The sequence below is a fragment of the Lissotriton helveticus genome, chromosome 2_1 (genome assembly GCF_964261635.1).
Source record: "Lissotriton helveticus chromosome 2_1, aLisHel1.1, whole genome shotgun sequence".
Classification (NCBI taxonomy): domain Eukaryota; kingdom Metazoa; phylum Chordata; class Amphibia; order Caudata; family Salamandridae; genus Lissotriton; species Lissotriton helveticus.
In genome coordinates, this window is record NC_136059.1 from 1,180,729,467 (window position 1) to 1,180,756,995 (window position 27,529).

Sequence of the window (27,529 nt, forward strand, 5' to 3'; positions counted from 1 at the left end):
ATGCCCTGGTGTTCCAGCCACTTTCTGAGACAAATTGCCTCCTGACAGTGTCCACAATCCCTCCCCGCCCTGTTTGTTGCAGTACCACGTGGCGGTGGTAGTGTCAACCTGCACTACTCTCCCTTTGACAGAAGGAATGCCTTCAGTGCAAGACAGATCGCCCGAAGCTCCAGAAGGTTGATGTGAAGCCTGGTCTCCGCCAGAGACCAGAGGCCTCTGATCTCCGCCTCTCCCTTGTGGCCGCCCCACCCTAAAAGTGATGCATCTGTCACCATTGTGAACTTTGGTTGAGGAAGGGCGCGGGATCTGCAGTTGACCCAATCTTGGTTTGTAGCCACCACTGTAATTAGTGTACAGTAACCTCCAAGATCTGGATGCAATCGGAAATATTCCCCTGATGCTGTGCCCACTGGAACTTCAGGTCCCACTGCAGAACCCGCATATGCCACCTGGCATAGTCCACCAGCAGGATGCAGGAGGCTATGAGCCCCGGTAGCCTCAGGGTCATTCTGAGCACATTCCAGGATAGAGGCTAAAAGATCGGAATCATAGCCCGAATATCCTGGATTCGCTGTTCAGGAGGATAGGCCCAAAACTGTGCTGTATCCAGAACCACTCCGATGAAAAGGAGCTTCTGAGAGGGAATCTGGTGTAGCTTCGGCACATTGATAGTGAACCCCAGCGAATGCAGGAGGTTGGCCGTAGTCTGGAGGTGGGCGACGACAGCCTGAGGCAAGCCTGCGTTCAACAGCCAGTCGAGATAGGGGAAGACTGGAACCCCTGATCTGCGCGGATGAGCTGCAACCACCGCCACCACTTTCGTGAACACCCGAGGGACGCTGGTAAGGCCAAAGGGGAGCACAGTCAACTGAAAGTGCTCATGGCCTACCATAAACCGCAGCTGCCAGTGGGCCAGCAGGATGGCGATGTGAAAGTAAGCGTCCTGCAAGTCCAACGCTACCATCCAGTCTCCAGTGTTGAGGGCAGACAGGACCTGAGCCAGAGTCAACATTTTGAACTTCTTCCCAAGGAAGCGGTTGACGTTATGGAGATCCAAGATAGGACACAGGCCCTTGTCCTTCTTGGGCACCAGAAAGTAATGGGAATAACAACCACAACCTACTTCTGGGGCAGGTACTCGCTCAATGGCTCCCTTGGCCAAGAGAACCGCAACTTCCTGTTGGAGACGGGCCATGTGATCCTGTGACATGCGAAGGAATTCAGGTGGCATGGAGGGAGGGGTAGTCCCTTCGGACTATCTGCAAAACCCACCTGTCCAATGTGATGATGAGCCGGGGGGGGGGGGTCCTGCGGCGTCGGAGCCAAAGATGCTGGCATCAAAGGCGTAGAGCCCCCAACCGAGTCAGCGGGCCCGAAGGCGCACCGGAGGAGTCGGGCTGCCCAAAGATGGAATGGAGGGCTTCGTAAAAGCTACCAAGTTGGGCAGGCGTTGCCCCGGCTCCCGGGAAAGAAGGGAAGGCCGGGGTCGACCCAACAGGCTCAGCAAACGGAGCTGGACTACCTTCCGCTTCCCGTGTCCCCTGGGGAGAACGCAAAGAGCAACGGTGCTTCTTCGCCTTCTTCATGTGCTTCGACTTACCCGAAGACAAAGACTTTGTTGAGGAGTGGTGGTGATGACTCTGCGAAGGGTCCCGCACCCTCCCAATCGACTGGGACATCTAACAGCGCAGAGCAGACTGCTGGGTCTCGAGAAGCTTTCGGGACCGCTCCGCAAAGACTTTGGGTTCATGGCCCGGCAGTCTGAGCAGGACTTCGGGTCGTGGGCGCGCTCCAAACACCAAAGGCATACAAGGTGCGGATCTGTGACCAACATCTGCTTGTGATAGGAGTCACAAGCCTTGAAGCTGGTTCGAGGACGAATGTCTGCACCAAAAAGTGACTCGAGGTACCGCGCTCTAAGTATCTGCGCAGGCTGGCCCGGAAAAAGAAAGACCTGCCGTCAGCGCGCAGGGGCGGTGTCTAAGTAGATACTGCAACATCATTCTGGTGACCACGACGCAAACGACAAATGCGGAGTTGACGGACGCCACCCACCGACGTGCAGGGGTACTGCTGCAGAAAAAAATCTCCGGTTCCAGTCTGACACCTGAGGGTAATTGTAAGGTGAGGAATCCATAACTAATAGTCTTTCAGACACCAGAGATTCTTAGCAAGGCATGGTGTCTCTCCGTGATCCCCTTCATTATCTGCCTTCCTGATGTTTCTGCTGCATCCAATGCTAATTTTAAATGGGTGTTGGTGATTTATTTTCCATCCCCCACCAGGTGTGCTGCCCTCCTTTGGTACTACTCTAGGATACATTTCAGCAACTCCCCTATTTCTTCACAATGTTGGCAGGCATGTCGATTTAGCAATGCATTGGAGTTGGCAATGCGCTACTGGGTTGCAGCACTTCTTTCCACCTTTCTATGAGGGCCATTTATTTCCTTTCCTTACTTGGAAGAGGTCCTGTGGCGATTGGGACAGTGGCTCTTTTCCTGGCTGTAGATGCAATTAATTGAATCTGCCGGGATAGTTCCTCCTATATAACTTCTGTCCTTAGAAGAATGCTTGTACTACTTCTCTGCCCTAGAAGTGACTTCCTTAAACGTGTCTTGTTCCATGATCTTATACACTTGGGAGCATTGGTAAAAATTGGTTCCTTGATTGTGTAAGCAGGATTGTTTCTATAAGGAAACATGCTTGTTTTCTTCTTCCAGCAGTACTCCATACCTCTCTGCTGCCTTCTTTATTACCTGATTATATATACCAATATTATCAGGTGGTGATGGTCTTGAAGGGGATAGGTCTACCCCTTCTTCGGGTGAGAGTTTCCAGATCTTGCCTACCTATCACCTGGTATTCTGAAGCCTCAGAACCCTGGAAAACTAGTTCTTCCTCCTCTAAGACTTGTTGTTCTTGGTCCTCTTGAGGCTCATGAGTTGGAGGTGTCTAGCTCCTCAAGGTCTTTGTCCCTTTGCTCCTTTGAAGTCTAAAACTTGTTCAGGATCTGGATGTCTTTCGTCAACATCTTTCTTCCTTTGCAAGATATTGCACATTTCGGCCTTGAGTACTCTCTTCTTCTTTTCACAGTGAGTCCCTTACCTCGGATTTCAACGTCTTCTTACCTCCTTGGTCAGAGTCTATGATCTAGATGTCAGCCTCCACGTCCCTTCTGAACCTTCGGTTAAGTTCTCCTCCTAGTTGCTGGATAGGCTCAAATCTAGTAGAGATGGCGTGTGATGTTGGCCATGCATTGTATGGTGGGCTGTTCGGTCTTATCCTCGGAGTCGTTGGTGCAAACACTGAACAGGTGTTACAATCTTTGGTTTGGTGATCTAATGCAAGTAGTAGTTGCAGAATGCGTGCTGGTCCTGCTTTGCAAATTTATGGTGGCTATTTTTTCAAAACTGGAATGGTGTCTTTGCCATAACCGAGAACAGGGAGTCACCTGCTCGCGCATTTTCTGTATTCGTTGTTGAAAATACCTAGTCATGGTCCCAGAACTTCCCAGGTATCTTCCTTTGAGGACTCCTTCGGTGAATTTACAGCAATTCTTCCCAGATTTTCAGTAACTTTCTTCTTTAAGTTGTTGGAGAATCTCCTGCATGTATCCAGATCCAACAGCGGAAGAAAAAAATAATCTGAAGATGGTGAACAAAGGTGGGAGCTTGCGAGGGAAGTACAACGATGTCACAGTGGGTACCAAACGGAGGTATGTTGATGCCCACCAACAACAAAACACAAATAGTAGTAGGACAAAAGTTTCTGGGAGAAGATTCCGGACCCAAACACTAGATGGCAGGATAATGCATAGCATGTGAATCCAGAAAAGATTCATGTTGCAAAACATACTCATCCAGTTATAAATTCGCCCAGTATCATCCACAACTATTACCATACTCCTAATTCTGACTTGCATGAGTGCCATGAGACCAACAGCGAAATGTGCATTGATGTTTGCCTATAAGACTACGCTAGGTTTTCAAATGCATACACAAGCTTGTGTGTACCCACTGCCAATATGAAGAATAAACAAAACATTAAATGAGTTGAGGAACACTGGCAAGGATTCTAAAAAGAAAAAAAAAAAAAAAAAAGCTAGATTCATTCCAACAGGGAATACTAAAAATGGACACAGTCTCACAGTTTGACTGTCTTCACTGTCAAGAAGGACTCTTGTTTGGAGAAAATGACCAGTCACCCAGAGGCTAGAAACTGGAGATGCTGGAGGAGACTTTCAGCAGGCAAAATCTGGGTTGGTGCAACCATGCACCGATGATTAAGCAGACTGAACTTTCTCTCCAGTTCAGCATTAACTGTCAGTACAAATTGTTGGCTTGTCATCACATGGCATGGTTGACACAACATTCCATCTTGTTTGATCAATAAAAGCAATAGTTGAAGATTTAGAAGATATTCCCAAAAGCCTAAACGGCTTCCTAAGTGTTGATAAACAATTTGCAATTATGGCTGCAACTTACTAAAGAGTAAGAATGACCAAGATGCATAAGTCTAAACTACTTGGAAGAAAACAATGACACTACTTCAATGGAGTAAACTCAGAAAGGGTAATCAACAGGATATGACATGCTCTACTTAAGAAAAACGTTTCAAAAACAGATGTTTCCAAACACCAGATGGCATGCATCCTTTAACAGATTTTGCTGCAAAAAAATACACTGCAATATAATCGTCTGTAGTAATTTGTGGAACACAGATGTACATATTTATTTCTTTTAACTCAAGCTAGGAGAAATGACAGGTGTATGTCACAACAAGATCCTACCCATGGACATCACATCAGGCCATTAGCATCTGAAAGATAGCTAAAAACTAAAAGCAAGTCTGAAGTAACTTCCTTTTATGGTACAATTTATTTTTAGGCATGTATAACATGCATTTCCCTCTTCAGCACCATGGTATGGTGGCAGTACAGCAGAAATAAAAAAGCAATAGAGGTAGATGGAGTGCTAGAATTTACAGTTAGATTAAAAAGTTAACTTATCGATTACATACTTCACCATAAAAATAACTTGCAATATAGCCACTCTGAATTAAGATTAGCTGAAAGATTTAGTGAAGCCCTGGATAGGTAACACTGGAGGATTCATTGTATACACTTAGCAAGGTTATCACAGAGTCAATCAATACAGGTATCCAAATGAGTTTATTGTTCCAAATGCAAGGAAATCTGTTCATTTTAGTGGATTTGTGTGCATATTTGGCAAGATTGATCAATTAAAATATTGTCTTAAAGTACTTTCGAATTCAACTGCACGTCAAAAACCTTTAAATAACAAAGCAACCTATTTGACATACCATGAGCTATTACAATGCCAACAATTTTAAACCGGTCCATGGAATGCAAGGAGGCAAGATCTTGTTGTCAAACCACAACCACAGTCTCACATCAAAACATAAGCAGCATCAAAAATACCTCTGCTGTTAAATTCACTAGCACATTCTAGTTACAGCTAAAGAGAATGTGAATGCTTCAGCAAGAGAGGGCTTAAAGTAATTATGCAAAGATGACATTCTCTTTTTTGGTTCTAAAATCTTCAGAGACAAGTAGTAATGTATTTCAAAGATATACAACCATAAAAGGCTCACACAGAAAATAAAATGTAGGCGAAAATAATCTTAATGTGAACTCGCACCTACAATAGAGAATCAGGACATTGAAAAATGCTGAAGACATCAGTAGTTTATTTTAGGTTTCAACACATTCAAAATGGAAACTTGAGTAAAAATGATTTTCACCCAACAAATGACTATAGATTCTACTAGCATGTAATGCTCATCATATGACAGCAATAAGGATGGCCAAGTGTTGTCCTTTCTCTACATCAAACAATGCCAAGATGGTAAGTCATTTGTGTTCAAACTGAATTGCAGTGACAGAGTACTACCACCAACAAATTAACCAGCGAAGGTGAAAATGTTAGTTACCTTGCTTTATGAGGCACATTTACTAGAAAAAGGGACCAGAACATTTTAAGTTCATAGTAAATAAGCTGAACAATCATCAGGTCAACTGCTTTGTATGCGGTTCGCAGTCAGTCAATTCATTACATTTTTCTAGAAAAGACCGGCAGCTTAGAGCCCCTGAAAACAGTTTTAATTCTTTTTCAAGCTTACATATGTGATTTTTAGGAGTTGCTGCCAAAAGAGAGTTTAGAGGGTTTATTAAAAAAAAAAAGCCTACCCCCTCCCAAAATTATAAATAAAAATAGAACTGCTGACAAACTGTTTTCCCGTGAGAAATTTGAATGAAGGTTTAAAACAAGTCTATGGTTATGCTTCCCAATAGGGACTTCAAGTACAATATATCCAAGTAACAGATCTGAACAATGTAAAACGGCTTTATTTAAACACAGAAAAAATATATATTTATAAAATCGAAACCATGAGAAATCTGTGTCCCAGAAATGTATGAAATAGTGCAAGACTTACCATCAAACAAGGAAGACCTCAAGGAAAAAACAAATAAAGACAAAAACAGAAGCAGAGTCTCACTTTACCCTATTCTTTTCTGTCACACCTATCAGTTCACAAGAAGAGTTGCATAATTCAAGAAATTGCTACTCTAGCATGTGGATTTTTGCTATTGGGAGTCCAGCTCAATGAGGTCTTCCATGCTTAAAGCAGCAGCTATAAGTGGTCACGTTTTCCTCCTCAAGCAGGAAAAAGATTTAGTCTTCAATAAACTCAGGTTAGCATTCATTTTTTGCAAGATTTGCAATTTGCTGGAATGTGCAGATATCGGTATAAAGGAAGTAGACTGCAAACATTTTAAAGTAATTAAAGAACGTATCATTTAAAAAGAACAGCAAAAAATATCTTGCCTACAATTCAAGTCAAGCAAACAGGCATGTTATACCAGAATTGTGCAAAACCAGGAGAAGTAAAAAACAAAAATCTGTAATATCCAGAGAGAATGTGGAAGCAACCACTTAGAACTGCTGTTCTCAAAATTGCAGTATCCCTGATGCACAAGTCGATATTTGAGAGCACTTTATAAGTTAATGGAAAGTACAAACACCGGTCTCAGAAGCCCAATCTTTTGCATGAACACAATTTCTTTACCATTCACAATCTTAACTAAGACGAGAATGAATACCTCAGAGAATCTTCCAATCACTTGTCATAGGAGATGGTAACACACAATGAAGGTAGATCACTTTGGAGAGTTGATCAACTTTTGCTTCTATATAGATACTGCAATTTTGCATGCCCCCACAATCATTAACTTGTTGGAGTTGTTGGGCTATGTAGTGCAGCAATTCATACACAGTACAAACTCGCCAGCAGGACTGGAATGATGTGTTAATAGAAGGCACCATCATGCTTATTACATTACCCGATAACTCAAATTACAGTCAAAGACCACTGTCACTTTACAAAGCTTAAAGAAAAAAGGGTAAAGGTGTGTTGCACAGCTCAGCCATCCCTACGTTGTAGAGGGGCAGGCTAGACAATCTTAAAAACTGTCTAGTACTTAGGACCATAAACCTTTAAAGTTCCAGAGAACATCACAACTAAAAATGCTTTCTTCTGAAATATGTTGCAGTCTGTTAAGGTTTATAAGTGTGTACAATATGTTGGTCACGGCAAGGAAATCAGATGCCCGGCATCCTTTCATAAACTATTCTCAATCTGAAAAAGAGGACCAAGGATTATGTTTCCTGCCTCCTTCTGCAGATGACAATCTGAATGAGTTCAGAGTACCCAATAGTGCATTTTGATGAGTGCATAAACGCAAGTTTTTGTTTTAGCCACTTGTTCTAAACGAACAAAAAAAGGCAAGCTTCTCCATTTGCACAAAGTGCACTACTTTTGTTTCCCACAGTAATACTTATACAAATTGTGCAGAAGAGAGATTAGACCGAAAGGACCAGAATTCGAAGGGCATGTCCTGCAGTCCATTTTTGTTGTTGGTAGTTTGCAGTTTTAAGATAATGGCTGTTTCTCAGTTCTTATTTCTCCAAGTCTAGATTTTTATAAATTAAAACAGTGACTCCTGTTCAGAAACCGGGAAAGAATGTTCACCTCAATTTAAACTGGAAACCAAAAGGATGCTTTTCACGTCAAAAGGAAATGATCAAAAAAGGCTGTGTCACATTCCAAAGCCAAAAATTAACAAGAATGCAAACACGACGAATAATGAAGCACTGCCCAAGCTGGACTTGTCTGCAGTGGCGGTCTCAACGACGAGGCCCCGTGTAACGGGGTTCCATCTGTGGTGCGCCTCTCCCAGTGCCTAGTTTCTGTGCCATGCCTCCCCGTGGTGGAGGTCCTCTTCCATCACGGTCCCGCATCATGCCACCACTTACTAATCCACGGGGACCACCAGGGCCTCGATCATTGCGTCGAATGTCTCGACGGTCTTCACCACCTCTTATCTCTCTCTCTCTAGCAGCTCTAGTTTTCTTTTCTTCAACATTTAGGCGCACCTCACCACGGAACATAATTGGCTATAGGAAATGGAGAGAAGGGTACAAATAGATTTAGACAATACCCCAACTATGAATGGTAGTTTAAGCATTTAAACAAGACTTGCAATTCAGTGAAATTAGTTGTAGCTTAAAATAAGTTGCTTACCTGTAATGGAAGCCTGTCCAGAGAATAGGAGTGCATATCCTGGCTAGGTTGATGCCAGTCTCTTAACAAAAAAATCCAGTCTACACTCGCAACTTATGAGAAAGTTTAATACTACGGCCCAAAAGACTCATTCTCTAGATGCAAATATTCTAAAAGAAGGAGAACCTGCAAGTTTCATATTGAAAGTATGTATGTGATTCACATGCTGCAGGTTATGTATTTCTGGTGTTCTAGCCCTCTAGTGTTGGTTTTAGAATAAAGCAACAATTTTGCAGCAAACTCTTGTTGGGATTTTGGGCTGGCATCAAATGACTCATGATAATGTTCCCTGAAACCCACAATGCACAGGTACATGGATCGACTTCAGATTATGCATATATTTCCACAACAGAATCTGCGTTAGTGTGTAAACCTTTATGCATACTTTCTATGATTTTGGCTTCTTTACTACCCTCCATTGTCCCCTGGCAGGTGGGATGAAAATCTAGAACACAAACTGAAAAGAAAATGCTACTTACCAGTATGGATCTGTTCTTGGCATGTAGAGCTATAGATTTGTATACTTATGCATAGATCGCCATCTGGTGGTGGGCTCGGATGTTTGCACTTTGTTTTTGTCTTGGAAGAAGTCTTTGTAGTCACGAGGTGGGTGACTCCTCCTTAGGACGATAGTGCGCACGGGCATGGACTCCATCTCCAGATTGTTTTGCCATGGATGGTTATGATGGAGTTAGTGAGAATTAGAAAAGATGCCCATGTGTAATGTATCTAAGTAAGATAGTTCTGAAACAGATAGAGGTATCAGGGGAGGCGGGTGGGCGTATACGAATCTACAGTTCTACAAGCCAAGAACAGATGCATATTAGTAAGTAGCATTTTCCGTTCGAGGCATATGAGCTGTAGATCGTATACTTACGCCTAGAACACAGCAGTTATCCTCTTAGCTGTGGCTACCTGTATCTGTTAAAGTGGTTTGAAAAGGTGTTCTTAACACAGCCTTGCCCACACTAGCTTGTTGTTTTGCTTGCACATCTACACAATAGTGTTTTGTGAATGTAAGAGGTGCAGACCAAGTTGCTGCTTTACAGATGTCATCTAGGGGAATGTTCCCTAAAAATCCCATAGATGCCCCCAGTTTACGTGTGGAGTGAGCTCTAGGGGGAACGGTTAATGTGCGTTTGGCCTTAGCATAGCATATTTGGATGCATATAACAATCCACCTTGCAATCCCTGTTTTTGAGATAGGATTGCCCTTATGAGGTGGGGAGAAGGACACAAAAAGTTATTTAGTCTTTTTAAAGGATTTTGTTCTTTCGATGTAGTATAATATCGCTCTTTTTACGTCTTGAGTGTGAAGAGCTCGTTCTGCTACTGAGTCTGGTAGACGGAAAATAACTGGGAGCTCTACAGACTGGTTAAGGTGGAAAGCAGACACAACTTTAGATAGAAATTTTGGGTTAGTCCTAAGAAACACTTTGTTATGATGTGAAATGGTTCTTGTATGGTTAATGCCTGGAGTTCACTGACTTTTCAGAGAGGTGATGGCAACCAAGAAAGTTACTTTCCAGGTGAGAAACTGTAATTCACATTTATGCAGAGGTTCAAATGGGGGACCCACAAGTCTGGTAAGCACCCAATTTAAGTTCCATACTGGAGAGGGTGGCATTCTAGGTGGAATTATTCTTTTAAGTCCTTCCATAAATGCTTTGATAGCTGATACCCTAAACAAAGACAGGTGTTGGGTGTAGTCTAATGGATCTATACGCTAGGTTACATTGTTGTAGATGCAAAAGGTAGCAGGTGATGTTTTGAATAGAAGCATCTAGTGGGTTGATGTTATTTGTACAGTAAATTACAAATCTTTTTCACTATGCGGCATAGCAAGCTCTAGTGGTAGGATGTCTAGCCTCTTTAATGATGTTCATGCAGTCTGGCAGGAGGTTGAGGTAACCAAACTCTAAGATTTCAGGTGCCGGAATGCAAGGTTAAGTTGCCTGGGATCTGGAAGCCTTATGTCTCCATGATTCTGAGTGAGAAGCTAGGGTAAGGTGTAGCTTTTGATGTGAAACTACTGATCGTTTCAAGATGGTGTTAACCATGGCTGTCGGGCCCATGTTGGAGCAATGAGGATCATTGTGAGGGAATGCTGTTTGAGTTTCCGAACCAGTAGTGGAATGAGCTGGAGAGGCAGAAAAGCGTAAGCAAATTTGCCTGACCAGTTCATCCATAGCGCATTGCCTTTGGCCAATGGGTGTGGATACCTGGATGCTAAGCTTGGGCATTTTGGTGTGTGGCGAACAAGTCAATTTCTGGATGGCCCCACATTTGAAAGAATGGAAGCAGAACTTGAAGATGAAGTTCCTATTCGTGGATCTGCCATCTCAGACGACTGAGCAGACCTGCAATCTGATTGTGTACTCCTGGGAGGTGTTCTGCAAGGAGTTATATATGTTCTGAGGAATGGCCCATCTCAATATGCTTTGAGCTAGGTGTGAAAGTTGCAGAGAATGTGTGTCCTCCCTGTTTTTGTATGTAATACATTGCTGTCATGTTGTCTGTACGGACTAGGACAGCTTAGCCTACGAGGTGAAGTTGAAAAGATTTTAATGCAAGGAAGATCGCCACCAATTCCAGGTCGAGGGACCCACATGTCATAAATGGTATGGGTTTGAAGATGAGCTCCCCAGCCGGTGAGCGATGAGTCTGCTGTTAGCACTATCTGTATAACTGGGTCGACGAACAGCCACCCTTTGGAAAAGTTTTGTGTGTTCCACCACTGCAGAGAGCAATGGGTGTTGTCATCTACCAACAACAGATCTGTTAGCAGACCTTGAGCCTGGTTCCACTGACGTGTCAAACACTCCTGGAAGGGACGCATTTGGAGTCTTGCATAAGGGACGATGAGAATGCAAGAGGCCATCATCCTGATATGCTGAATGAACACTCGAGCTGGTAGTGAGTGTTGAGGCTGAAGTTTTTTCACTAGAGTTTGTATGGAGGTTATTCTGACTGGGCTGGGGTATGCTAGAGCTTTTGAAGTGTCTATGGTAGCCCCTAGATATTGTTGTATGCTGGGCGGTTGGAGGCGGGATTTGGTGAGGTTTCCTGTGAATCCCAAGTCGTAAAGCAGTTGGATTGTTTTGTGTGCGTCTTGCACACAGCTGCTGTGTGACTTGGCTTTTATGAGCCAGTCGTCCAGATAAGGGAAGACATGAATGTGCGGTCTTCGTAAGTGGGCCGCAACTACTGCAAGATACTTGATGAAGACTCTGGGGGCTGTAGTCACCCCGAAAGGGAGGACTTTAAATTGGTAGTGTTGTCCGTCTACCATGAACCCGAGATATTTCCTGTGAGCGGGGTGAATGGGAATATGAAAGTAGGCGTCCTTTAAGTCCAGAGTCGAGAGAAAGTCGCCCTGTTGAAGCAGTGGGAGCACCCGTTGGAGAGTGACCCTGTGGAAGTGATCCGACTGAATGTAGAGGTATAGGGTCCGAGGTCCAATATGGGCCTGAGAGAGTCGTCCTTTTTAGGAATATGGAAATGAGGGAGTAAACCCCTGGGCCTTCATGAGTTGCATGTGTTTGTAATAGAGAGAACCTCTTGTTTGAGAAGTGTCAGATGTTCCGAGGACACTCGACGTTGTCTGGGAGGAATATTTGGGGAGTAGAGTGGAGTTCCATGCAATAACCATACTGGATAATTTGTCTTGCCCACTGGTCTGTTGTGATTGAATTACAAACAGGTAGGAACTATGAGACGTCCCCCAACAGGAGTAGGATGATCGGGGGGGGGGGGGGGGGGAGAATGGGAGTACAGGGAAGTCATTGTTTGGTGGTAGGGGAGTTGCGGTGATTGTTGCTGCAACCTCTTCACTTACCATTGTTGCCTCTGTAGCCTCCACAAATGTATCCTTTGGAGGAGGTTTGTGTGGGGCTCTTATAGGAAGAAGAGGAATGTTCTGAGCCAATGGTTTTGAAGCCAGCCCTATAGAAGGAGCGGCGAAAGGAACCTCTGGGGGAAGAGAATTGTAAGGCACATTTAATTGAGGAGTTTGTGATCAATTTCCCCTCTTGTATGAAGTTGTTAGCTTTTGGTTTTAGTGGTCAGGAAGGTGTTGCATGAGCTTTTCAAGCTCATCATAGTGCGCTCCGTCGTACCTGGCCATTAAAGCTTAGGCACTGGCAATCCGCCAATGATTCGCAGCCTGTGACGCAATAAGTTTACCAGATGCGTCTATTAGTTTGGACTCCTTATCAGGAGGGGGGTGTCGCCTGTACTCTGATGGTTTGCCCTCTTGTGTGCATTAGACACCACAAGAGAATCTAAAGGGACTTGACCTTTAATGTAAATTGGGTCATTGGGAGCTGCCTTATACTTTGTCTACCCTGGTGTTGAGAATCCTGGCCCTGACAGGGTCTTTAACCACTTGGATGCTAAGCCGATCCCAACATTCCCATGTAATTTCCATTGAAATCAATGGAAACTCCATGACGAGTTACCCTTGTCATTAGCACTGAAGGGGTTAAACACTTCTGAAGCAGGTTTGAGCATGCCCTTTAACATTGGAAGGGTGCATGGATTTTTGCAAGGGTGCAAAGGTTTCAAGTTAAAATCTTCCTCTAAGGGATCAGAATGTAAATGTACTCCTTGGTATTGGGCAGCCCTAATGATTAGTTGCGCAAACCCAATATTGTCGTCAGGTGGTGATGGCCTACATATATAGAGGTTCGGGTCACTATGTGGGTCGGGATCGGAGTTGTAGTCATCCCAAGGGTCTACCTCGTGTGGGATGGTATGATGATCATCATCCCCATCTGGATCTATAGTCCCAACGTCATCCTCATCATCTGGTGTTTGAGGTGAAAAAGTATGTTGTGGGGTGTGTGGTGGAGAAATTCAAAGATTTGGATCAGCTGGGGGAGGAGAAGGTGGAGAGGGGTTAGTACTCATCTTTCGTTTCAAAGGTATTTAATGTCCTCTGAAGTCTCCCGCTTTGCCGTTTTTTGGAGGCTTGGTGACAACTTTGCCAGTCTCTGGGTCAATAAAAAGAATTTTTGTTTTGGATCCGTTAAATTAGATACAGACTGTGTGGGTAAAATGTCTTTGTTCGTTGCCAAAGATTTTGGGTCAGAATGTTCTTTGGACCGAGTCGGAGACTTTTTGCTTGGGCTCCTTAGGTTTTGTAGGAGTTTGTGACTGATACTTTTTGGCTCCGGCTGTTTGTCCTTGGTATGTTTCGAAGTCGAGGGTTTCAGCGTCAGAGCTGTCTTCGGTGCCGACAAAGAAGGGCGTGGCACATCTTTGGTCCTGTGCTTCTGTGCCGAAAGTGACTTTTCGGCGTCGGAAAGGGGCTGGCTCAAGCCAGAAGGCTTGTCTTTAGGTTTCATAACCGGGCCAGAGGGCGGGGTGTCTGAGCCATGTTGCTGGTGTCGACCAGAGCCCGAGAGCACTACCGGAGCCTTAGGTTTGGGTTTTGAGAGAGGAGTTTCAGTACTCATGGACCACTGAGCCGGGGTGATTGTCTCCTCTTAGACGTCAGTCGTCGGCCTAGGAGAGGTCTTCATCACCTTGTTGCTCTGGCTGGACATTGGTATCTGCTCCGAAGATGTCCGGAATCTAGCTGCTTCCGCAAGACATTTCGTGACATCAATCCAGACGGTCACAGATGGTTTTCTTCGACCTGAACGATGCAAAGGCCTTGCAGTTTTTGTCTTCGTGCTCCAGGGAGAGCCAGAGATTGCAAACCTCGTGCAAGTCCGTGTGTGGGAAGTTAGCACCACACCCGGGGCATTTTTTTAGGGGAGTCCTTTCCATTGACTGCAGGCGTGGTCGGCGCGGATAGCCCCATCGGCCCGCGAAGATCGAGGAGTTTGTTTTTAAAGATGCACATCGAAAGGGAAACGCGATCAAGACAATACCGTTGAGTGGAGAGGAATTGCGTGTCGAAGGGGGTACGAACCAGAGGTCGACCCAGAGCGCAGCAAATCACAACCGAACCAGATGCAGAAAAAAACAAATCTGGAGATGGAGTCGATGCCCATGCGTGCTATAATCCTAAGGAGTCACCTACCACGCGACTACAAAGACTTCTTCCAAGAGAAAAACAAAGTGTAAACATCCGAACACAACACCAGATGGCGATCTATGCCTCGAACAGTACGTTTTAAAGTTACAAAACATTTTCCATTTGCAGCATGAGTTGAAGATAGGCATCTTGTGCAGACTGCACATCAGTACCCATTTCCCTAATGGATTGGTGGCAGAAAGCAGAAAAGACAAATAAAAAGCATTTAAAACTTTTCCCAACTTGTACTTCTTTCCTGGTTTGCATATCCACACCACTGTTTACTGTATGTGTGAACAAAGGATAATGCTACTCCAGAAATTTCAACTAACAGTTTCCAAGAGAAAACTCCAACACTCACTTCATAATGGATGCACAACATCAGATGATCTGTGCCTAAAGTAGTAAGGGAAAAGTTGTGTAACCAACTGTTGGAGCTTGTTGCATTGTAGATTCATATTCGGTTCACTATCCAGCCATATAGTGTTGGGTTTCGAAAATTACAAGTTGCATACTTATTCTTTAAATATTAAGAATAATTTGTGATTACTGTAGGAAACTGGATATTTTGATGCAGTATTTCCCCCTCCCCAAAAAACACTTTTTTCCTGGTATTTGATGCAACTTTGACTGAAGTGTACTGGGTTCCTGCTAACCAGGTCCCTAGTACCAGTGTTCTTTACATAAAGCTGTACAATTTTTTCCCCAATTGGCAAAACCTTTAGCACCTCCTGTAAGTCCCTAGTAAATGGTAGCCCTGGTAACCTAGGGCCTGAGTTACTAAATTGGGTCCCTAAGGGCAGCAGCACGGATTATGCCACCTTAAGGGACCCCTCACCAAGCGCAGACAAGACTGCCATTGCAGGCTGCGCGTCTTGGTGCAAACAAAAGTGAAAACACAACATATCAATTCACTGTGTGCTATGTCCCTCAACACGGCATGTGATATTTTTAAGTCACCCCTACAACGGGCCTGACAGCCCTAAGACAGGGTGCTGAATATCACCTGTGAGGGCACAACTATATGAGCAGATATGCCCCTATGCTGGTCAGTCCTATTACACCAATGCAAATGGACAGGGAAGCCATTTTGAATCATGTGCTGGACACTGGTGAAAACGAGTTCCCAAGCTACATGATGGCTTCACTGAAAATAGCAATGTTTGGTATCAAACATCTCATATTAATAAACCTACACTTATTCCAGTAATGGATTTACCAAAAGCTGCACCCAGAGGGCACATTAGAGTTGCCCCATAATTCCTACCAGCCTCTAGCGTGCTTGCGGACTGCCCCAGATGACGAGGAAGTTTGAGGCCTTCCACCACCCGCAGGCTACCACCTGCGCCTCATCCATGGTGGCCAGTGGAAGGCCGTAGGTTTGTTCATCTTCCGCTTTATTATTTTATTGTATTGCCTGTATTTCATTGATGTGTCTGTGACTGCTGCTGTTCTGTCTTCCCCCGCTGCCGGTTTGTGGTCCGTGCCCGTTTTCCTCCCTCTGTTCCCCTCGCTGTCCCTGTGACTCTCATGCCGGTTTTCCCTTCTGTTCCCCTCGCTGCCCCCGTGCCTCTATACCCAGTTTTCCCTTTTGTTTCTCAGCTGCCCTTGTATTCTTGTGCCCTTTTTGCTTTCTGTGTCACTCGTTTTTTTCCCTGTATTTCTGTGCCCTCTTGCCTTCTGTGACACTAGTTTCCCCTCGTTTTTTGTGCCCTTTTGCCTTCTGTTCCCTTCATCGTCCCTCATCGTCCCCGCGTCCTGCCCCCCCGACTGCCCACTCGCTGCCCCCACCTCCCAGCTGCTCCTCCCTACCACCTCTTCATATATGCCGGCCGCTGCGCGGCCGCACATCGGGAGCTCCTAAGGCAAGCCTGTCTGCGCCCGTCCGCGCCCAGCGCCAGAACCCCGCACCCGCCACGACGACCGCCGCCCATACGCCGCCAGCACTCTGCACGCTCTCAACTCCGGACGGAGCAACACTTGCTTCAAGGCGGCCCCGAAACGCACACACTGTCCCTTCACCTGCTGGAACTGCAGCTACACCAGCCTCAGAGCTGAACCACCCCGCCAAGAAAGACCCCAACCACCTCCGTTGCATACTACTGAACACCCGCTCCGGAAGCAAACACGCCGTCGAGCTCTGGGACCTGCTCAACACAACATCCCCGGACCACGCCTTCCTGACGGAGACCTGGTTGAACGACTCCTCCGCACCAGACATCGCCATCCCAAATGGCTACAAGATCACCCGCAGAGACCGCACCAACTGAGTCGGAGGAATCGCCATCGTCCACAAGAACAGCATCAGGGTCTTGACTAGCACCGCCGACACACTCAGCACCGCCGAACACATGCACTTCCAGATCCACATAGACCTTGACTCCACCCTCAGCGGCCCGGATCAATAATAAAAAGACCGTTTGTGCTTAAACGCCCAGTTGGTCCCATACCCGGATAAATTGTTTTATTGGATTCATTTGGTCTTGACAATAATATTGAGGAACTAATGTATTGTAAATAGGCTGTATATTGATCGTAATTTTTGTAGACCTATTTATGCAAATATTTTAAATTTTTAGGTAGCATGTTTTTTATTCTGTCTTTTATGATTTTTAATTAATCGAAATAAAGAGTTTTGACTGACTGACTGACTTAACTCCACCCTCAGAGGCACCCTCGTCTACCAACCCCCCGGACCCCAGACCCAGTTCAGCGACTCCATCGCCGACCTAATCAGCAAACACTGACCTCCACCGACTACATCCTCCTCGGAGAACTGAACACCTTGAGAACAACAACGACAACAACTCCACAACCCTGATCTATAACCTCGCCAACCTCGAACTGAAGCAACTCGTCACAACACCCACCCACTCCGCCACATGCTCGACCCAGTCTTCTCCTCAAGCATTCACGTCTCCGTCAGCCACACCACCAAACTCCTCTGGACCGACCACCGCTGCATCCACTTCGCCTTCCAGAAACCCACCACACACCACCGCACCCACCAGATTCCCAGCCGCTGCTGGAGCAAAATCACCGAAGACCAACTACATGCAAACAGCCCACCCACCGAACCCTCCAACACCGATGACGCTGCCCACAGCATCAGACGCTGGATCGAGGACTGCGCCAACAACCTCGCACCGCTGAAGAAACCCCCCCACAGAAACACCAGCAAGAGGGCCAGCTGGTTCACCCCAGAACTCCTTGCCTCCAAGCAAGCCTGCCGGAAACTAGAGAAGGAATGGCACAGTGAACATCTCCGGACAGCCACGCAGCACACAAGGACGCCATCCGCAACCACCACCACCTCATCAGGGCGACCAAGAGGACCTCCTTCAAAGACCGCCTCGACAACAACACACACAATAGCAAGGAGCTCTTAAAACATCGTGAAGGAACCTCCAACCCCAGCTCCAACACCAATGACATCCAGCCGTCGCAAGCCCTGTGCGACTCCCTCGCCACCTTCTTCCACCGCAAGATAGCAGACATCCACGACAGCGTCAACACCCAGACAGCCGCAACAGACAAGTACACAACAGACCCTCCACACACCATCGACAACGACCCCCTGCTAGCCTGGGCCAGCGTGAGCGTCGATGACACCAAGACCATGAGCACAATCCACTCCGCTCTCAGTCAGACCCATTCCCGCACCACGTCTTCAACAAAGCAAGCAGCTCCATCGCATAGCAGCATCCTCAAGACCTTCCCAGAGAGCTGGAAACACGCCGAGATCAACGCCCTACTCAAAAAAACTAAGGCAGACCCAAGATACCTCAAGAACTTCCGGCCCATCTCTCTGCTCCCCTTCCCGGCCAAGGTCATCGAGAAAATCGTCAGACAGCTAACCCAATACCTCGAAGAAAACAGAATCCTGGACCCTTCCCAGTCAGGGTTCCGCAGCAACCACAGCACTGAGACTGCCCTCATCGCCACCACCAACATCAGGACCTTGCTGGACAATGGTTAGACCGCAGCACTCATCCTCCTAGACCTCTCTGCCGCCTTCGACACATTCTGCCACCGCACTCTACGCGATCCGAGACAAGGGTCTGGAATGGACTTCCTCTCCGGCAGAACCCAGAGAGTCCGCCTCCCCATTCTGTTCCAAAGCCTCCGAGAACATCTGCGGCATACCCCAGGGATCCTCCCTCAGCCCGACACTGTTCAAAATTTACATGGTCGTGCTCACACACGTCGCCCGACAGCACGACCTCAACATAATCTCCTACGCCGATGACAATCAACTGATCCTCTCCCTTACCAAGGACCCCATCCGCGCCAAAGCCAACCTCCACGAAGAAATGAAGGCAGTCACCGACTGGATGAAGCTCAGCAGTCTGAAGCTGAACTCGGACAAGACTGAGGTCCTCATCCTCTGCTCCAACCCTTCAGCCTGGGACAACTCCTGGTGGCCGACGGCACTGGGGGCAGCCGAGACACCCACAGACCACGCACGCAACCTGGGAATCATTTTCAACGCTCTCAATGACCAAGCAAGTCAACGCCGTCGTCTCCTCCAGCGCTTCAACACCCTTCGCATGCACCACAAGATCTACAGATGGATCCCGACAGATACAAGAAAGACAGTCACCCACCCCCTCGTCAGCAGCAGACTCTACTACGTAAACGCCCTCTACGCAGTAGCCTCGACCAAGCTCAAACGACTACAACGCATCCAAAACGCCTCAGCAAGACTTATCCTCGACGTACCACGACATGGCCACATCAACCCCCACTTGAGAAACATGCACTGGCTCCCCGTCAACAAGAGGATATCCTTCAAGCTCCTCATCCACGTACACAAAGCACTCCACAAGACCGGCCCAGCCTACCTCAACAGACGGCTCTCCTCCTACATCCCCAACCACCAGCTCCGCTCCGCCGTACTCTAACTCGCAACCGTCCCGAGCATCCGAAGAACAACCACTGACTGGAGATCCTTCTCTCACCTCGCTGCCAAGACATGGAACACCCTCCCACTGAGCCTACGACAGACCCAAGACCTGCTGACCTTCAGGAGGATACTCAAGACCTGGCTGTTCGATCAGCAGCGCCCCCCCCTTCGCGAGTATGTAGTGCGCTTTACAAAAGATTGATTGATTGGTTTCTGCCACCCTACTACTCAAGATGCTGTTCAGACCTCCTAGGGCAGGGGTCTCCAGCCTTTTCTGTACTGAGACCTACTTATGTTCAATGAAATGCATTTGATAGCTACTGATATTATTAGTGTTGTATAATTTCAATTTTGTGTTATGCATATTCTACCACGCAAAAGCTTTCTACTTTAATACGCTGGGCTGCACACAGGTGAGCTACTCAGAGGTTGCTGGAGAGCTACATTAGCTCACGAGCTACTGGTTGAAAACCACTGTCCTAGGGTGAGAGCCTCTGCTCTCAGAAGACCCAGATCAAAATCCTGTCCGGTAAGAGGGTTTTACAAGCCCCTCCCAAAGGAGGGCCTGCTGATTAGACTTCCTTGGGAGGCAAGCCTCAAAGGGCTGCTACCTGTGAAATGAAAATCTGACTCGCCATTGCAGGAAGAAGCCGACCCCTTTGTCCAGGGACCCCTTGGCACCTGGACAGATGGGAAAATTAACTAGTCAGGTAGGTGAGCCACCTACAGGCTAGTACCACACCAAGGTGGGTTACTGTGAAGTGGGCATGATTTTTCAGAAGTAACCATCTTTGCGATAGCACACTTAGAAATTCTGGGACGGGGTATGCCCACTTCCCACAGGAGGTGGTCATATAGGTGGCGTAGTGAGCTCAAAGGCTAGTAGCCCATTGGCTGCTACCCTGCACTCCCATAACGACCCTAAATTCAGTGCTGGGAAGGGGGGCGGGGGCCTGGCACCAAAGAAGTAGATCCTGAGGGCATAAGAAGAGAGGACACCAAAGAGCTGCCTAAGTAGAGAGGAGAGAAGCAGCAGCTAACCTGGTACTAAACCTGCCCGCCGGTCTGCATGCTTAATCGAAAACTGCGGCAAAGTCGACTTGTCCTGCAGCTGTTGACTTCAGAAAGTAGGGAGGACTGCCTGACTCCGGTAAAGACCCAAGACTGCCCGTGAACAGTGGACCTGTTCACCTGAATCCTGCAAGGTCTCCAAAGCAAAGACTGAGGTCTCCGGAACCACCAAAACCTGGCACCGAAGCCACCAATGCACCAGTCTGCTTCGGCCCGAGTTTAAGTGGGCCAACAGTGTCAACATGGTCCCCCAGCCCTCCAGAGCTCGAGTGCTTAGTGGTTTCACCACTCGTGGGCTCCCAGACGTAGCCTGCTGTCTGCACGCAGACCCCCTAGACTGTTCCTGGCAAGAAACCAGGACACCTAAAGACACCTCTGCTTCGATCAGCCCCAGGGCCATGGAAAGGAGGACCCCCTGGTGTCCCTACATCTCGAGCATCGCAAGCCTTGAAAGCCTGTTTGCAACCTTGCCCACCACTCAACTCCTGGAGATTGGCTTGTAAGTTGCTGTGCTATACCTGTTTGCAGAACTTGTTCTTCCTTCCGTGGGACAACATTGCAACACTCAGAAATTGTACTGTGTCCACTTTTTAAAGTGAAAAGAATTTGTATTTGAAAAGTACTTATCTGAAGGATTTTTCACTGATGCCTTAACATATACAAAGGTACTTGCTATTCTTATAAATTGCTGTGGATCTTCTTGAATTGTGTGTGCCATTTATTGATCATTGAGTGTATTTAAAAATGTCTTGCACTCCTCTGTGTTAAGCCTTAGGCTGCTCAACCACACTACCACCCTCAAACCCCCCTCCACAGAGCACTTTGGGATTGCATAGCAAGACCCTGTCGACTATCGAGAACCCCTGGACTATTTACGCATTATATCAGATTTTTGATACATCACAAACAGCCAGCTTCCTACAACTACATAATGTCCACAACGCATCCGCCCAAAGGCCTATATCTTAGGCCATGTATTTTCCATCCACTGGAGATGGGGTAGCATAGGTAAAAGGTAAATCTATAGCATAGCTGCAAAAACTGGCAACAGGTAAGGAACATTTTCGGTTTGCAGCATGTGCTGTCGACTGAAAAGCAGTGATCATCCCTCTTAAGGCTGAGATGGACAGAAAGTAGAGGCAAAAGTGATAAGGAACATCCTACTTACCCAGTATGCATCTGTTCTTGGCATGTAGAGCTGTAGATTCACATGCTTTGCATAAGTCTGCCATCTGGTGTTGGGTCCGGATGGTTGCACTTTGTTTTTGTTTTAAGAAGTCTTTTCCAAGCACAAGGTAGGTGACTCCTTTCGGTGATAGTGCGCAAGGGCATCAACTCCACTGTTAGATTGTTTTCCCGCAGAGGGTGAGAATGGAGTTAGTAAGTAGAATAGAGATGTCCATGTGTATGTATCTAAGTAAGATAGTACTGGAACAGGTACCCGGGGAGGTGGGTGGGTGCATGACAATATACTGCTCTACATGCCAAGAACAGATGCATACTGGGTAAGTAGCATTTTCAGTTTGAGGCGTGTGAGCTGCAGATCACATGCTTTGCATAGACTATACAGCAGTAATCTCCCAAAGCAGTGGCCAACCTGTAGCTGTTGCAATTGTTTGAAATAGTGTACATAGAACTGCCTGGCCTACATTACCTTGTTGACTAGCTAACATCTACACAACAGTGTTTTGTAAATGTGTGTGGTGTAGACCATGTTGCAGCTTTACAGATGTCATCTATGGGAATGTTTTCTAAGAAAGCCGTAGAAGACCCTAGTTTGTGAGTGGAATGCACACTAGAGGGAATTTGTAAAGTTATCTTTGCTTTTGCATAGCAAGTTTGAATGCATTTAACTATCCATCATGCAATACCGGATTTAGAAATGGGATTGCCTGTGTGGTGGAGCAAATGCAACAAAGAGTTGGTTAGAATAACGAGGTTTTGTCCTTTCTATGCAATAAAGTAATGCTCTTAACATCCAAGGTGTGTAGAGCACGTTCTGCCACAATCTAGTTCAGGAAAGAAAACAGGCAACTTAACAGATTGGTTGATGTGGAAGTCAGAAACAACTGTAGGTAGAAATTTAGGATTAGTGTGAATAACTACTTTGTTTTCATGTACTTGTAAAAATGGTTCTTCTATGGTTAATGCCTGAATCTCACCCACTCTCCTCAGTGATGTGATGGCAAAGAGGAAAGCAACTTTCCAAGTGAATAATTGCAGCTCATATCCGTGCAATGGTTCAAACAGTGGACCCATCAGTCTGGTGAGGACAATGTTGAGATTCCACCCTGGAGCAGGTGGAAGTCTTGGGGCAATGACTCTTAAGTCCTTCCATAAATGGTTTAATGACAGGCACTCTACTCTGAAGAGAGAAAGATGTTGTCTATTTTGAAGGTATGCAGCTATTGCAGCAAAATGGAAGCGTATGGATGTGTATGCTAATTTTGAACGCTGTAGATGTAATAAATAGCATATCATTTTCTGAACTGAAGCATCAAGCGGGTTGATTTGATTGTTATTGCAATAAATGACAAACCGCTTCCACTTTTCTGCATAGCAATACCTTGTGGTAGAACGTCTAGCCTCTTTGATAATGTTTATGCAGTCTGGCAGGAGACTGAGGTAGGCAAACTAAGACTTCAGGTGCCAGATCGCAAGGTTGAGATGACTGGGATCTGGATGTCTCATCTCTCCACAGCTCTGCGTGAAGAGATTGGGTGTAAGATGTAGTTTTTGGTGAGGAACTACTGAGCGGTCCAACAGGGTGATGAACCAGGGTTGACGGGCCCATGTGGGAGCAACTAGGATTAGTGTCAGGAACGCCTGTTTGAGCTACCGAACCACTCATGGAATGAGTGGGAGAGGCGGACAAGCGTAGACGAATATCCGTGACCAATTCATCCACAGTGCATTGCCTCTGGAAAATGGGTGTGGATACCTGGATTCGAAGCTTGGTCATTTTGCGTTAGGTGTGTGTCGGACATATCTATGTCTAGGAAGCCCCACATCTGAAAACATGGGAGGAGAACTAGAGGGTAGAGTTCCCACTCGTGGATCTGTTGTCTTTGAGGACTGAGCAGATCTGCCATTAGATTTTCTACTCCTGGAAGGTGTTCTGCGAGGAGATACATTTTGTGGCGCATGGCCCACCTCCCGATGTTCTGTGCTAGTTGTGACAGCTGGAGTGTGTGCCCCCCCCGATTTTGTATGTAGTACATTGCGGTCATGTCTGTACCTATCAGGACAGCTTTGCCTACTAGATGAACTTGAAAGGCTTGGAGCGCTAGAAAAATCGCAAGAAGCTCTAGATGATTTATGTGAATCTGCTCTTGCTGCAAGCTCCACATGCCCTGAATTGTGTGTGTTTGGAGAGGAGATCTCCAAACAGTGAGCAATAAGTCTGCTGTTAGCACGGTCTGTGTAACCGGGTCGATAAAGGGATGCCCTTTTGAAAGGTTTTGTGGATTCCACCACTGCAGGGAACAATGAGTGCGGCTGTCCACCATAACTAGATCTGATAACCGACCACGAGCCTGGTTCCACTGACATGCTAAGCAGTCCTGAAGGAGATTCATTTGAAGTCTTGAGTAAGGGACTATTAGGATGCAAGACGCCATCATCACTAGTAACTGCATGAACTCTCGAGCTGGCAACAAGTGTTGAGGCTGAAACTGAAATAGGAGAGTCTGCACGTTGGGGGTTCTGGCCTGATTAGGGTAGGCCAGAGCCTTTTGTGAATCTATAGTGGCTCCCAAATATGCTTGTGTGTTGGATGGTTGGAGATGGGACTTGGGACAGATTTACTGTGAACCCAAGATCGTGGAGCAGCTGCACAGTTTTGTGAGCGTGATGTAGACAGCTTTGTTACGAGCTGGCTTTTACGAGCCAGTCGTCTAAGTATGGGAATACATGAATATATTGTCTTTGTAGATGAGCTGCGACTACTGCTAGGCATTTGGTGAAAACCCTGGGTGCGGTGGCGACTCAGAATGGCATCACATTGAATTGATAATGTTGGCTCTCTACCATGAACCGTAGGTATTTTCGGTTAGCTGGGTGTATTTGGATGTGGAAATAGGCATCCTTCAAGTCCAGAGTGGACAGAAAGTCGCCATGCTGAAGGAGCGGGAGCACTTGTTGGAGTGTCACCAGATGAAAGTGGTCCGATTGAATGTATAGACTTAGGTCTCTGAGGTCTAGTATAGGCCTGAGAGAGCCGTCCTTCTTGGGTATTAAGAAGTACAGGGAGTATACACCGGCCCCTTGATATTGTTAAGGGACTAGTTCTATAGCTCCTTTTCCTAACATAGAGAACTTATTGCTTGAGACGGTTGAGATGTTCTTGTGACATTACGTGTGAGCTTGGAGGAATGTTTGGGGGAGTGTCTAAGTTCTAGGCAGTAACCATATTGGATCAATTGTAGAACCTATCTGTCTGAGGTGATTGTATTCCAGACTGGTAGAAATTGGGAGAGACGCCCCCCAATAGGAGTGGAATGATCAGGGAATAGTGGAAAGAAGTCACTGTTTGTTGTTTGCAGGGGAAGTGCGTGTTGAGTTGCCTCTGCTTCTATCCTTGCCGTTGTTACCTCTAAATACACCTCTAAAATAACCTCTGAAATAACCTCTTGATGAGGGTGATTGGGGGTTGCCCTTGTAAGAGGATGAGGGTTTTTCTTTTGGAGCCACCCGTGTAACAGGAGCAAAGAAAGGATTCCCCTATTAGATGGTAATTGCAAAGCCCCTGTGGACTTGGCGACCTCAGTTTCCACTTTTGGGCCGAAGAGGTGTTCTTTGTCGAATGTTTAGTTGAGAATAGAGGCTTGAACCTCCGGTTTAAAACCAGAAATTCTCAGCCAAGCATGCCTGCATAGCAGTACGCTGGAGTTCACTGCGTGGGCTGCTGTGTCTGCTGCGTCTAAGGAGCACCTGATGGAGGTATTTGCGATTAATTTACCCGCCTAAATAAGGCCATTGGCCTTTGATTTCTGCTCATCTGGCAGAAATTGCATCATATTCCCTAGCTCATCATAACGAGCCCTGTCGTAGCGAGTTAATAAAGCTTGCGCATTAGCAATGCGCCAATGATTGACTGCTTGTAACGCTTCTCTCTTGCCAGAGGCATCGATTAAGTTAGACTCCTTATCAGGAGGGGCCTCACCTGTGGTTTGTGAGTTTGTGAGTTTGCGAGCTTTGGACACTACAATAGAGTATAAAGGAAGCTGACCCTTGATGTAAGTGTCAGTAGGTGCTGGCTTATACTTTTTCTCCACCCTGTGAGTAATAATTCTTGCCTTCACAGGATCTTTAAAGATCGCGTCTGTATGCTTATGCATCCCTTTGAGCATTGGCAAAGTGTGAGTAGCTCTCTGAGAGGAACTTCAGGTTTCGAACAAGAAATCCTTTCCTCTTTGTGTAACTCCACCCCATGATAATGAGCAGCCCTGTTAAGTAGCTCTATTGTATCCTATGTTGTCGTTGGGTGGGGAGGGTTTTGAAGGATATGGATACGGATCCTTAAATGTTGTTTTTGTTGTAAATGTTTTTGTACGTGTATAGCGCGCAGCTACCCAGACCGGGTCTCCCGGCGCTTGTACTCATACCGCTAAGGAACCCTTCCAGGTTTTCCTTGTGAAGTGTCCACTCCTGGGCACCCCCATGGTGAAACCAGGCATCCTCGCGCTGTTGGGGCCGTTGTGGAGATTAAGCAAGCTATTGCCCAGAGTTGCAGCGTGGGACCCATGATTAGAATAGGCACTGAGGCGAGATTATCCGGTCAGCGGAGCCTGAGACCCGCCGAGGCGGGAATCGAACCCTGGTCCCGGGCCAGAGCTCTGCATCAAGGTCTGCCGCTCTAACCATTGAGCCACACTTCTCCACATCCTTATCAGTGTTCAAATCAGTGTCATCGTCCTCCCATGGGTCATTAATGTCCTGTGGCCTATCCTTATCCCCTTCATCCTGTGGATCAGGTGATGGTAGAGAATGTGTGGGTGTGAAGAGCAAATTTGGATCAGTGGGTGAAGGAGGTGGAATCTAAGTTGGAGAAGGGTTAGTACCCACATTCTCTCTCTTTAAAGGAATGTTGTAGTCCTCCTGTAGGCCCATTTCCCTCTTCTCTGGCAATTTGGCATGAATATGTCCAGTGCCTGGATGTATGACCAGTTTTTTGTTTCAGATCCGGAGGCAGAACATCAAAACAAGGCCCTTTTGATGGAGTCTTTCTAATTGGGTGCTGTTTTCGGCTCCGAAAATGTACTCTTCGGTAGCAAGGGAATGGTCACCGAGACCTATTTTGGTTTTAATGCCGAAGGTTTCGGCCCCAGCATGGGGCCGATTCGAGCCCGAGCTGGTTAGGCTTTCCCTTGTGTTTCGGCACCGGTATAGAGGGCGGGGCATATAAAACTTTCTCGGTGCAGACCTTGGCCCGAGGGCAGAGGAGAGACCGGAGCCTTTTTCTTCTTTTAGTGCTGGGGCAAGGGGGTTCTGTACTCACGGTACACTGAGCTGGTGTAACTTGCTCCTGTTCATCCATGTCGGAGTTGGCTTCGGACACGAAGATATGCTCTGCTTCTTCTTCGGCTCCTGGAGCGTTGAATTCTTCTCTGTCGGAATCTTCACCGAAGATGTCCGCTGCGGAGCCGCTTTGATGTTCCATTTTGTGACATCGAGCCAGACGGTCATTGAGCGTCTTCTTGGATCTAAACGATTGGCACGCTTCGCAGTCTTGTTCGTCATGTTCCAGGGATAGGCAGAGGTTGCACACTTCCTGCAAGTCGGTGCGCGGAAACTTAGTGTGACACCCGGGACAGAACTTGAATGGAGTCTGCTAGCGAACCTGACACGGGTAGGCCCAATGGACCTCCACGAGTGTTCCAATC

At 46.6% G+C, this 27,529-nt stretch overlaps 1 protein-coding gene across 4 annotated transcripts in view; it reads right to left on the minus strand.

Moving 5' to 3' along the window:
* Window positions 1-5,151: 5,151 nt before the first annotated feature.
* Window positions 5,152-27,529, minus strand: part of G3BP2 (G3BP stress granule assembly factor 2) — a 297,094-nt gene continuing 274,716 nt past the window's right edge. For all 4 annotated transcript variants that reach the window (XM_078676048.1, XM_078676046.1, XM_078676047.1 and 1 more), the window contains one exon: window positions 5,152-8,477. In XM_078676048.1, coding sequence (XP_078532174.1) covers window positions 8,208-8,477 — 270 coding nt within the window. In that variant the 3' untranslated portion in view covers window positions 5,152-8,207. The remainder of the gene's footprint in view (window positions 8,478-27,529) is intronic.